The 13,931-nt window shown below is 38.9% G+C and overlaps 1 protein-coding gene across 1 annotated transcript in view; it reads left to right on the forward strand.

The window, feature by feature from the left end:
* Window positions 1–13,931, forward strand: part of NCAPG (non-SMC condensin I complex subunit G) — a 55,447-nt gene that overhangs the window by 31,109 nt on the left and 10,407 nt on the right. The window contains exon 13 of the mRNA XM_032631894.1: window positions 588–815. Coding sequence (XP_032487785.1) covers window positions 588–815 — 228 coding nt within the window. The remainder of the gene's footprint in view (window positions 1–587; window positions 816–13,931) is intronic.

Raw genomic sequence — 13,931 nt, forward strand, 5'->3', positions numbered from 1 at the left:
CTGCTGGGTTTTATGGATTCAGGATAGACTCATAGAAACTGCTGGGTTTTATGGTTCACTTCCTTTTATAAAGAAGTCTAGTTCAATGAAAACTGAATTCACTATTAATGAAATCTGAATTTATTGAGCTAATAAGAGAAAAATTTCTTTAATGAACTTGATAACCTAGAAGAGTACTGATGTTCCAATGAATGCTTTTCATTGGTTAGAATGTAATGTTTTTATCTTGATAGATTGGCCCAAACAATTGCAATATATTGAACAGTTTTTCTAGATCTTAAAAAAATAATAAAATCATAGTTAAACATATACTTTTTTGTATATAAAAGGAACAAATAATATAATTCAGCTTGACTTTAGTTCAGGGATTTTTTTTGACTGAAGACAGAATTTTTCTGAAGGAAATATAAAAGTGTCATGGTATAAATAAAAAAAATAACTAAAATAAACTAAGTTTTAAAAAATATTTATATAGACTTGACACTGTTGTTGCAATTAGATTAGTAATAAGATCTATGTTAATTTTATGTAGCATAAACAATAAAAATATACCTAATTTGTTTTTGGTGGGGGATGTTTCGATTTAGGTTTTGCAAATTGATGATGTGACAATAAAAATAAGTGCTTTAAAGGCAATCTTTGACCAACTGATGGCATTTGGATTTCAACCATTTAAAACGAAAAAAATCAAAGCTATTCAAAGTGAAGGTGCAGAAGTAAACACTAATGAAGAGCAGGAGTCAAAAGAATCTGAAGAAGAGGCTGATACAGCCAAGAATGTTCTAAAACTACTTTCTGATTTTTTAGATAGCGAGGTAAGGAATAATCATAGCCCTATTATTGTGAAAGGTAATTGTCAGCATATATATGTTTATCCTCTTTGTATTTTTTAGGCTGAAGTTTAAACCTGGCTAACATTTTTTTTTAAATTTGCCTTTTGAATATTATAATTAAATTCTACTTTCACTTCTAATATATCTAATTTCTCACTATCAAATTACATTGTGTAGAGAATTGAAGTGTAAACAAAAATGAAATGACTATTGGGGGGGTTATTTTTTCATCTTTTTTCTCTGTCTTTGTGATCTGTGACTTACAAGTTTCCCCCCCAAGGGTCTTAAGAAATAATTTAAAATAATCTTACATTGGGTGGGTGGAAGTTCTAAGATATGATATGGGATTAGATCTCTTTCCTTAGGGTACTCATGAACTACATTTTTATAGCATATGTAAACATTTAAATTATAAAATTTTTATATTTTTTTGTTGAGGTGAAATTGACATTACATTAACAATTTTAGAGTGAACAATTCATTGACATTTAGTACATTAAAAACATAGTGTAACCACTGCCTCTGATTTTTAAAACATTTTCATTATCCCAAAAGGAAACTACCCATTAAGCAGTTACTCCCTATTTCCCCTACCACCAGCCCCTAACAACTACCAATTTGCATTTTGTCTCTATGGATGTAACTCTTCTGGATATTTCCTATAAATGGAATCAGAAAATATGTGGCTTTGTGTCTGCTTTCTTTCACTTAGCTTGTTTTCAAGACTGTTGTGGCTTATATCACAAGCCTTCTTATGGCAGAATAATATTCCATTTTATGTATATACCAGAATTTGTTTAGCCATTCATCCATTGAAAGATATTTGGGCTGTTTCCACCTTTTGGCTATTGTGAATAGTGCTGCTATGAAGATGTATTTGTCTGAGTAGCTATTTTCAATTCTTTGGGGTATATTTCTAGAAGTGGGGTTACTAGGTCATATATTAATCCTTTTTTGTTGTTTTTAGGATTTTACCCCTGATCCCTATCCCAACTAGTTAATTAATACATCCTCACATATTTATATATGTATATTTTTTTGAGTGAGAACATTTAAGTTCCCTCAGCAAATTTCAGTAATACAGTAGTGTTATCAGCTAGTCACCATGTTTTACATTTGGTGTCTAGAACTTTTTTTTTTCTTTTCTTTCTTTTTTTTTTTTTTAGATATAATAGAACTGATAGTATACCCTTTTCCATATTTCACCCACCCACCAGTCTGTGGGAACCATTTTTTCTACTCTGTTTCTATGAGTTTGACTTCTAAAAAGATTCTGCATATGTCACATCATGCAGTATTTGTCTGTCTTTGTCAGGCTGTTTCACTTAGCATAATGTTCTCAGGGTCTACCCCTGTTGTTGCAAATGGCAGGATTTCCTTCTTTTTATGGCTGAATAATATTGCACTATATATCCCACATCTTCTTTATTTATTCATTGATGGACACGTGGGTTGTTTCCATATCTTAGCTCTTGTAAATAATGCTACAATGAACATGGGCATGCAGATATCTCTTTGAGATTCTATTTTCATTTCCTTTGGATATATACCCCAAAATTGGATTGTGTTTTTAATTTTTTGAGGAACTTCATTCTGCCTTCCAAAATGACTGTACCAGTTTACATTCCCACCAACACTGCACTAAGATTCCCTTTTCTCCACATCCTTACCAACACTTCTCGTGTCTTTTTGATAAAGCCATTCTAACAGTGTGAGGTGATATCTCATTGTAGTATTGATTTGCGTTTCCCTGATGATTAGTGATGTTGAGCAGCTTTTCATGTATCTGTCAGCCATTTGTATGTCTTCTTTGGAAAAATGTTTATCAATTCCTCTATTTTTTAATCAAATTATTTGCTTTTTGCTATTGTATATATGAATTCTTTATATATAATTTTGGATATTAATCCCTTATCAGATATGTAATTTGCAAATATTTTCTCCCATTCCATAGGTTGCTTTTTCATTTTGTTGATAGTTTCCTTTGCTGTGCAGAAGGTTTTCAGTTTGATATAGTCCCATGTGTTTATTTTTGCTTTTGTTACCTATGTTAAGGAGCTTACTATCCTGTTTTTTGTAGGCGTTTCATGATTTCATGTGGTAATTTCTAACTTTTTGAGGACTTGCCAAACTGTTTTCCATAGCAGCTGAACCATTTTACATTCCCACCAACAAAGAACAGGGTTCCATCCTTATCAACACTTGTTATTTTAAAATAATTTTGTTTTATTAATAAGAAAAAATTGTTAGTAAAATTTTTAGCCATCTTGTTTTGAATTGCCTTTCCCTAATAACTAATGATGAGTATCTACATGTGCTTTTTGGCTATTTGTATACCTTGTTTGGAGAAATATGTGTTCAAATCCTTCGCTCATTTTAAAATTGGGGTGTCCTTCGGAATTCTTTATATATTCTGGGTAGTAGATCCTTATCAGATAACTGATATGCAAATATTTTCTCCTATAGGTTGTCTTTTCAGTTTGTTAATAATGTCCTTAGATTTTTAAAAAGTTTTAAATTTTGATGAAGACTAATTTATCTTTCCTTTTGCTGCTTGTGCTTTTGGTGTTGTATCTAAGAATACATTGCCAAATCAAAAGTCATGAAAATTTATCTCTGTTTTCTTCTAAAAGTTTTACTCCTTTAGCTTTTTTTTTTTTTTAAATATCTTTATTGGGGTATAATTGCTTTACAATGGTGTGTTAGTTTCTGCTTTACAACAAAGTGAATCAGCTATACATATACATATGTTCCCATATGTCTTCCCTCTTGCGTCTCCCTCCCTCCCACTCTCCCCATCCCACCCTTCCAGGCTGTCACAAAGCACCGAGCTAATATCCCTGTGCCTTGCGGCTGCTTCCCCCCAGCTATCTACCTTACTACGTTTGTTAGTGTGTATATGTCCATGACTCTCTCTCGCCCTGTCAAAACTCACCCTTCCCCCTCCCCATATCCTTAAGTCCGTTCTCCAGTAGGTCTGCGTCTTTATTCCTATCTTACCCCAAGGTTTTTCATGACATTTTTTTCCCTTAAATTCCATATATATGTGTTAGCATACGGTATTTGTCTTTTTCTTTCTGACTTACTTCACTCTGTATGACAGATTCTAGGTCTATCCATCTCATTACAAATAGCTCAATTTCATTTCTTTTTAAGGCTGAGTAATATTCCATTGTGTATATGTGCCACATCTTCTTTATCCATTCATCCGATGATGGGCGCTTAGGTTGTTTCCATGTCCTGGCTATTGTAAATAGAGCTGCAATGAACATTTTGGTACATGACTCTCTTTGAATTTTGGTTTTCTCAGGGTATATGCCAAGTAGTGGGATTGCTGGGTCATATGGTAATTCTATTTGTAGTTTTTTAAGGAACCTCCATACTGTTCTCCACAGTGGCTGAACCAATTCACATTCCCACCAGCAGTGCAAGAGTGTCCCCTTTTCTCCACACCCTCTCCAGCATTTATTGTTTCTTGATTTTTTGATGATGGCCATTCTGACTGGTGTGAGATGATATCTCATTGTAGTTTTGATTTGCATTTCTCTAATGATTAATGATGTTGAGCATTCTTTCATGTGTTTGTTGGCATTCTGTATATCTTCTTTGGAGAAATGTCTATTTAGGTCTTCTGCCCATTTTTGGATGGGGTTGTTTGTTTTTTTGTTATTGAGCTGCATGAGCTGCTTGTAAATTTTGGAGATTAATCCTTTGTCAGTTGCTTCATTTGCAAATGTTTTCTCCATTCTGAGGGTTGTCTTTTGGTCTTGGTTATGGTTTCCTTTGCTGTGCAAAAGCTTTGAAGTTTCATTAGGTCCCATTTGTTTATTTTTGTTTTTATTTCCATTACTCTAGGAGGTGGGTCAGAAAGGATCTTGCTGTGATTTATGTCATAGAGTGTTCTTCCTATGTTTTCTTCTAAGAGTTTGATAGTTTCTGGCCTTACATTTAGGTCTTTAATCCATTTTGAGCTTATTTTTGTGTATGGTGTTAGGGAGTGATCTAATCTCATACTTTTACATGTACCTGTCCAGTTTTCCCAGCACCATTTATTGAAGAGGCTGTCCTTTCTCCACTGTACCTTCCTGCCTCCTTTATCAAAGATAAGGTGTCCATATGTGCGTGGGTTTATCTCTGGGCTTTCTATCCTGTTCCACTGATCTATCTTTCTGTTTTTGTGCCAGTACCATACTGTCTTGATTACTGAGTCTGAAGACAGGGAGCCTTATTCCTCCAGCTCCTTTTTACGTTCTCAAGATTGCTTTGGCTATTCGGGGTCTTTTGTGTTTCCATACAAATTGTGAAATTTTTTGTTCTAGTTCTGTGAAAAATGCCAGTGGTAGTTTGATAGGGATTGCATTGAATCTGTAGATTGCTTTGGGTAGTAGAGTCATTTTCACAATGTTGATTCTTCCCATCCAAGAACATGGTATATCTCTCCATCTATTTGTATCATCTTTAATTTCTTTCATCAGTGTCTTATAATTTTCTGCATACAGGTCTTTCGTATCCTTAGGTAGGTTTATTCCTAGATATTTTATTCTTTTTGTTGCAATGGTAAATGGGAGTGTTTTCTTGATTTCACTTTCAGATTTTTCATCATTAGTATATAGGAATGCCAGAGATTTCTGTGCATTAATTTTGTATCCTGCTACTTTACCAAATTCATTGATTAGCTCTAGTAGTTTTCTGGTAGCATCTTTAGGATTCTCTATGTATAGTATCATGTCATCTGCAAACAGTGACAGCTTTACTTCTTCTTTTCCGATTTGGATTCCTTTTATTTCCTTTTCTTCTCTGATTGCTGTGGCTAAAACTTCCAAAACTATGTTGAATAAGAGTGGTGAGAGTGGGCAACCTTGTCTTGTTCCTGATCTTAGTGGAAATGCTTTCAGTTTTTCACCATTGAGGATGATGTTTGCTGTGGGCTTGTCATATATGGCTTTTATTATGTTTAGGAAAGTTCCCTCTATGCCTACTTTCTGGAGGGTTTTTATCATAAATGGGTGTTGAATTTTGTCGAAAGCTTTCTCTGCATCTATTGAGATGATCATATGGTTTTTCTCCTTCAATTTGTTAATATAGTTTATCACATTGATAGATTTGCGTATATTGAAGAATCCTTGCATTCCTGGAATAAACCCCACTTGATCATGGTGTATGATCCTTTTAATGTGCTGTTGGATTCTGTTTGCTAGTATTTTGTTGAGGATTTTTGCATCTATGTTCATCAGTGATATTGGCCTGTAGTTTTCTTTCTTTGTGACATCCTTGTCTGGTTTTGGTATCAAGGTGATGGTGGCTTCGTAGAAGGAATTTGGGAGTGTTCCTCCCTCTGCTATATTTTGGAAGAGTTTGAGAAGGATAGGTGTTAGCTCTTCTCTAAACGTTTGATAGAATTCACCTGTGAAGCCATCTGGTCCTGGGCTTTTGTTTGTTGGAAGGTTTTTAATCACAGTTTCAATTTCAGTGCTTGTGATTGGTCTGTTCATATTTTCTATTTCTTCCTGATTCAGTCTTGGCAGGTTGTGCATTTCTAAGAATTTGTCCATTTCTTCCAGATTGTCCATTTTATTGGCATAGAGTTGCTTGTAGTAATCTCTCATGATTTTTTTTATTTCTGCAGTGTCAGTTGTTACTTCTCCTTTTTCATTTCTAATTCTATTGATTTGAGTCTTCTCCCTTTTTTTCTTGATGAGTCTGGCTAGTGGTTTATCTATTTTGTTTATCTTCTCAAAGAACCAGCTCTTGGGCTTCCCTGGTGGCGCAGTGGTTGAGAGTCCGCCTGCCGATGCAGGGGACACGGGTTCGTGCCCCGGTGTGGGAGGATCCCACATGCCGCGGAGCGGCTGGGCCCGTGAGCCATGGCCGCTGAGCCTGCGCGTCCGGAGCCTGTTGCTCCGCAATGGGAGAGGCCACAGCAGTGAGAGGCCCGCGTACCGCAAAAAAAAAAAAAAAAAAAAAAAAAAAAAAAGAAGAACCAGCTCTTAGTTTTATTGATCTTTGCTATTGTTTCCTTCATTTCTTTTTCATTTATTTCTGATCTGATTTTTATGATTTCTTTCCTTCTGCTAGCTTTGGGGTTTTTTTGTTCTTCTTTCTCTAATTGCTTGAGGTGCAAGGTTAGGTTGTTTATTCGAGATGTTTCCTGCTTCTTAAGGTGGGCTTGTATTGCTATAAACTTCCCCCTTAGAACTGCTTTTGCTGCATCCCATAGGTTTTGGGTCGTTGTGTCTCCATTGTCATTTGTTTCTAGGTATTTTTTTATTTCCTCTTTGATTTCTTCAGTGATCACTTCATTATTAAGTAGTGTATTGTTTAGCCTCCATGTGTTTGTATTTTTTACAGATCTTTTCCTGTAATTGATATCTAGTCTCATGGCGTTGTGGTCGGAAAAGATACTTGATACAATTTCAGTTTTCTTAAATTTACCAAGGCTTGATTTGTGACCCAAGATATGATCTATCCTGGAGAATGTTCCATGAGCACTTGAGAAAAATGTGTATTCTGTTGTTTTTGGATGGAGTGTCCTATAAATATCAATTAAGTCCATCTTGTTTAATGTATCATTTAAAGCTTGTGTTTCCTTATTTATTTTCATTTTGGATGATCTGTCCATGGGTGAAAGTGGGGTGTTAAAGTCCCCTACTATGAATGTGTTACTGTTGATCTCCCCTTTTATGGTTGTTAGTATTTGCCTTATGTATTGAGGTGCTCCTATGTTGGGTGCATAAATATTTACAATTGTTATATCTTCTTCTTGGATCGATCCCTTGATCATTATGTAGTGTCCTTCTTTGTCCCTTTTAATAGTCCTTATTTTAAAGTCTATTTTGTCTGATATGAGAATTGCTACTCCAGCTTTCTTTTGGTTTCCATTTGCATGGAATATCTTTTTCCATCCCCTTACTTTCAGTCTGTATGTGTCCCTATGTCTGAAGTGGGTCTCTTGTAGACAGCATATATAAGGGTCTTGTTTTTGTATCCATTCAGCCAATCTGTGTCTTTTGGTGGGAGCATTTAGTCCATTTACATTTAAGGTAATTATTGATATGTATGTTCCTATTTCCATTTTATATATTGTTTTGGGTTCGCTACTATAGGTCATTTCCTTCTCTTGTGTTTCGTGTCTAGAGAAGTTCCTTTAGCATTTGTTGTAAGGCTGGTTTGGTGGTGCTGAACTCTCTCAGCTTTTGCTTGTCTGTAAAGGTTTTAATTTCTCCATCAAATGTGAATGAGATCCTTGCTGGGTAGAGTAGTCTTGGTTTCAGGCTATTCTCCTTCATCACTTTCAGTATGTCCTGCCACTCCCTTCTGGCTTGTAGGGTTTCTGCTGAGAGATCAGCTGTTAACCTTATAGGGGATTCCCTTGTGTGTTATTTGTTGTTTTTCCCTTGCTGCTTTTAATATGCTTTCTTTGTATTTAATTTTTGACAGTTTGATTAATATGTGTCTTGGCGTGTTTCTCCTTGTATTTATCCTGTATGGGACCCTCTGTGCTTCCTGGACTTGATTAACTATTTCCTTTCCCATATTAGGGAAGTTTTCAACTATAATCTCTTCAAATATTTTCTCAGTCCCTTTCTTTCTTTCTTCTTCTTCTGGAACCCCTATAATTCGAATGTTGGTGCGTTTCATGTTGTCCCAGAGGTCTCTGAGACTGTCCTCAGTTCTTTTCATTCTTTTTTCTTTATTCTGCTCTGCAGTAGTTATTTCCACTACTTTATCTTCCAGGTCACTTATCCGTTCTTCTGCCTCAGTTATTCTGCTATTGATCCTATCTAGAGTGATTTTAATTTCATTTATTGCATTGTTCATCGTTGCTTGTTTCATCTTTAGTTCTTGTAGGTCCTTGTTAACTGTTTCTTGCATTTTGTCCATTCTACTTCCAAGATTTCGGATCATCCTTACTATCATTATTCTGAATTCTTTTTCAGGTAGATTGCCTATTTCCTCTTCATTTGTTAGGTCTGGTGGGTTTTTATCTTGCTCCTTCATCTGCTGTGTGTTTTTCTGTCTTCTCATTTTGCTTATCTTACTGTGGTTGGGGTCTCCTTTTTGCAGGCTGCAGGTTCGTAGTTCCCTTTGTTTTTGATGTCTGTCTCCAGTGGCTAAGGTTGTTTCAGTGGGTTGTGTAGGCTTCCTGGTGGAGGGGACTAGTGCCTGTGTTGTGCTGGATGAGGCTGGATCTTGTCTCTCTAGTGGGCAGGTTCACGTCTGGTGGTGTGTTTTGGGGTTGTCTGTGGCCTTATTATGATTTTAGGCAGCCTCTCTGCTAATGGGTGGGGTTGTGTTCCTGTTTTGCTAGTTGTTTGGCATAGGTTGTCCAGCACTGTGGCTTGCTGGTCGTTGAGTGAAGCTGGGTGCTGGTGTTAAGATGGAGGTCTCTGGGAGATTTCCACCGTTTAATATTATGTGGAGCTGGGAGGTCTCTTGTTGACCAGTGTCCTGAAGTTGGCTCTCCTACCTCAGAGGCAGAGCCCTGACTCCTGGCTGGAGCACCAAGAGCCTTTCATCCACACAGCTCAGAATAAAAGGGAGAAAAAGTAGGGAGAATTAGTAGAAGTATGAGTAAAGAAAGAAGGAAAGGAGGAAAGGAAGGAAGGAAGAAAGAAGCAAAGAAGGAAAGAAAGGAGGGAGGGAGGGAGGGAGGGAGGAAGGAAGGATGGAGGGAAAGAAGGAAAAAAGACAGAAAGAAAGATGATACAGTAAAAATAAAATAAAGTATAATATAGTTATTGAATTAAAAAATATTTAGAAAAAAAAAAAAGGGGACGGATAGAACCTTAGGACAAATGTTGGAAGCAAAGCTATACAGAGAAAATCTTACACAGAAGCATACACATACACCTTCACAAAAAGAGGTAAAGGGGGAAAAATCATAAATCCTGCTCCCTGAGACCACCTCCTCAATTTGGGGTGATTCGTTGTCTAAAGGAGGGAGGGAAGGAAGGAAAGAAAGAAAGAACGAAGGTAAAGTATAATAAAGTTATTACAATTAAACTTAATTATTAAGAAAAAGAATTTTTAAAAAAAGTCATGGACGGATAGAGCCCTAGGACAAATGGTGGAAGCTAGAGTATACAGACTAGATGTCACACAGGAGCATACACGTACACCTTCACAAAAAGAGGAAAAGGGAAAAAAATCATAGATTTCGCTCCTAAATTCCACCTCTTCAATTTGGGGTCATTCCTTGTCTATTCAGGTATTCCACAGATGCAGGGTATATCAAGTTGATTGTGGAGCTTTAATCCGCTGCTTCTGTGGCTGCTGGGAGAGATTTCCCTTTCTCTTCTTTGTTTTCACAGCTCACAGGAGCTCAGCTTTGGATTTGGCCCTGCCTCTGCGTGTAGGTCGCTGGAGGGCGTCTGTTTTTTTCGCTCAGACAGGACGGGGTTAAAGGAGCCGCTGATTCGGGGCCTCCGGCTCACTCAGGCCGGGGGTTGGGGGATGGGGGTAGGAGGGGCACTGCGTGCGGGGCCGGCCTGCGGCGGCAGAGGCAGCGTGACGTTGCGGCAGAGGCCGGCGTGACGTTGCACCAGCCTGACGCCCGCCGTGCGCTGTCCCGGGGAAGTTGTCCCTGGATCCCGGGAACCTGGCAGTGGCGGGCTGCACAGGCTCCGCGGAAGAGGGGTGTGGAGAGTGACCTGTGCTCGCACACAGGCCCCTTGGTGGCGGCAGCAGCAGCCTTAGCGTCTCCCGCCCGTCTCTGGGGTCCGCGGTTTTAGCCGCGGCTCGCGCCCGTCTCTGGGGTTTGCGCTTTCAGCCGCGGCTCGCGCCCGTCCCGGGGGCTCGCGCCCTCAGCCGCGGCTCGCGCCCGTCTCTGGGGTTCGCGCTTTTAGCCGCGGCTCGCGCCCGTCTCTGGAGTTCCTTTAAGCAGCGCTCTTAAACCCCTCTCCTCGCGCACCAGGAGACAAAGAGGGAAGAAAAAGTCTCTTGCCTCTTCGGCCGGTGCAGGCTTTTCCCCGAACTCCCTCCCGGCTAGTCGTGGTGCACTAACCCCTTCAGGCTATGTTCAAGCCGCCAACCCCAGTCCTCTCCCTGAGCTCCGTCCAAAACCAAAACCCGAGCCTCAGCTCGCAGCCCCGCCCGCCCCGGTGGGTGAGCAGCAAGCCTCTCGGGTTGGTGAGTGCTGGTCGGCACCGATCGTCTGTGCAGGAATCTCCCCGCTTTGCCCTCCGCACCCGTCGCTGTGCACTACTCCGCGGTCCCGAAACTCCCCCCTCTGCCTCCCGCAGTCTCCGCCCGCGGAGGGGCTTCCTAGTGTGTGGAAACTTTTCCTCCTTCACAGCTCCCTCCCACTGGTGCAGGTGCCGTCCTTATTCTTTTGTCTCTGTTTTTTCTTTTGCCCTACCCAGTTACGTGGGGAGTTTCTTGCCTTTTGGGAGGTCTGAGGTCTTCTGCCAGCCTTCAGTAGGAGTTCTGTAGGAGTTGTTCCACGTGTGGATGTATTTCTGGTGTATCCGTGGGGAGGAAGGCGATCTCCGCGTCTTACTCTTCCGCCATCTTCAAGGTCCCCCCTCCTTTAGCTTTTAATTTAGGTGGATTGGTGCATTTTCAGCTAATATTTGTACATGGTGTGAGGTAGAGGTCCAGCTTCTTGGTTTGCGTGTGGACATCCAGTTGTCTGAGCACCATTAGTTGAAGAGACTATTCTTTTCCTATTGAATTGTTTTAGCACCATTGTGGAGGGGGAGAGAATCAATTGATCATAGGAATATGGGTTTATTTCTAGACTCTCAATTCTTTTCCATTGTTTGTGTCCACCCTTGTGCCATTACCTGACTGTTTTGATTCATGTAACTTCATAGTAAGTTTTGAAATCAGGAAGTTGAGTTTTCCAACTTTGGTTCTTTATTTTCAGTATTGTCTTGGCTATTTGGGGTATCTTGCAGTTCCTTATGAATTTGAGGATTGGCTTTTCCATTTCTGGAAAAAAGTGTATTGGAATTTTGATAGGGATTGCATTGAATACGTAGATTGCATTGGGCAGTATTGCCATCTTAATGTTATATTTTCCAATCCATGAACTCGAATATCTTTACATTTATTTAGGTCATTTTTAATTTCTTTCAGAAATGGTATATAGTTTTCAGGGTACATGTTTTTTACTTCCTTGATTAAATTTATTCCTATATATTTTATTTTGATTGCTATTGTAAATTGAATTGTTTTCTTAATTTCCTTTTTTGGATTGTTCATTTTTGTTGTATAGAAACTCAACTGTTTTGTGTGTGGATTTGATTTCATATCCTGCAACTTGGCTGCATTCATTTGTTAGCTCTTGTACAATAGTTTCCGTGTGTGTGTGTGTGTGTGTGTGTGTGTGTGTTGTGTGTGTGTGTATTCTTTGGGATTTTTTCTATAAGACCAAGTCATCTGTGAAGAGACAGTTTTAATTCTTCCTTTGCAATTTGAATGTCTTTTATTTGTTTTTCTTGCCTAATTTCTCTGGCTAGAACTTGCTGTACAATCTTGAATAGCAGTGGTTAAAGCAGGCATCCTTGTCTTGTTTCTGATCTTAGGGGGAAAGTTTTCAGTCTTTAACCATTGAGTATGATGTAGATTCTTCATAAATGCCCTTTTTGATTTTGAAGAAGTTATCTTCTGTTTTTTTTTCCCAGTCATAAAAGCATGTTTAATTTTGTCAAATGGTTTTTCTACATCAATTGAAATGATTATGTGATTTTTTTTTTTTTTGCGGTATGCGGGCCTCTCCCTGTTGTGGCCTCTCCCGTTGCGGAGCACAGGCTCCGGATGTGCAGGCTCAGCGGCCATAGCTCACGGGCCTAGCCACTCTGTGGCATGTGGGATCTTCCCGGACCGGGGCACGAACCCGTGTCCCCTGCATTGGCAGGCGGACTCTCAACCACCCTGCCACCAGGGGAAGCCCATGATTTTTTTTTTTAATTGCTATGGTACATTACATTGCTTGATTTTCTTATGTTGAACCACCCTTGCATTCCTTGGATAAATCCCACTTGGTTATGGTGTATAATCTTTTTAATATGTTGCTGGATTCCATTTGCTAGTAATTTATTAAAGATTTTTATATCTGTATTCATAAGGGAAATTGGTCTGTAGTTTCCTTGTATTGGTCTTTGTCTGCCTTTGGCATCAGTGTAATACTGACCTCATAAACTGAGATGGGAGTTGTTTTCTCCTCTTCTATTACTTTGGAAGACTTTGAGAAAGATTGGTGTCAAGTCTTCTTTAAATATTTGGCAGAATTTACTAGTGAACACATCTGGTCTTGGACTTTTCTTTTGGAGAGGTTTCTGATTTCCTTATTCAATCTGTTTATTGTTATAGGTCTGTTCAGATTTTCTATTTCTTCTTGAGTCTATTTTTGTAATTTGTGTGTTTCTAGGAACTGGTTCATTTCATCTAGGTTGTTTAATTTGTTGGTATTCAGTTCTTATTATTCGTTTATAATCCTTTTTATTTCTGTAAGGTCAGTTGTAATGTCCCTGCTTTTATTTCTGATTTTAGTTATTTGCGTCTTCTTTTTTTCTTTGTTAGTCTGACTCAAGGTTTTTAATTGTGTTCATCTTTTCAAAGAACCAACTTATGGTTTCATTGATTCTCCCCGCCCCATCCCCAATTTTCTATCTCTTTTTTAGTTCTTTAAAGTGTAAAGTTATTGATTTGAGATTTTTTTTTTAATGTAGGCATCTACTGCTATAAATTTCCCTCTGAACACTGTTTTTGATGCACACCATAAGTTTTTGTTTGTTGCATTTTCATTTTTATTCATCTAATTCTTTTCTTTTTTTTTTTTTTGGCTGCTTTGGGTCTTTGTTATTGTGCTCAGGTTTTCTCCAGCTGCAGCGAGCGGGGGCTACTCTTCGTTGTGGTACACGGGCTTCTCATTGTGGTGGCTTCTCTTGTTGCAAGCTCGGGCTCTAGGCACGCATGCTTCAGTAGTTGTAGCTTGCAGGCTCAGTAGTTGTGGCTTGTGGGCTCTAGAGCGCAGGCTCAGTAGTTGTGGCGCACAGGCTTAGTTGCTCTGTGGCATGTGGGATCTTCGCAGACCAGGGTTCGAACCCATGTCCCCAGCATTGACAGGCGGATTCTTAACTATTGCACCACCAG

This window comes from Phocoena sinus, chromosome 5, assembly GCF_008692025.1.
Source record: "Phocoena sinus isolate mPhoSin1 chromosome 5, mPhoSin1.pri, whole genome shotgun sequence".
Classification (NCBI taxonomy): domain Eukaryota; kingdom Metazoa; phylum Chordata; class Mammalia; order Artiodactyla; family Phocoenidae; genus Phocoena; species Phocoena sinus.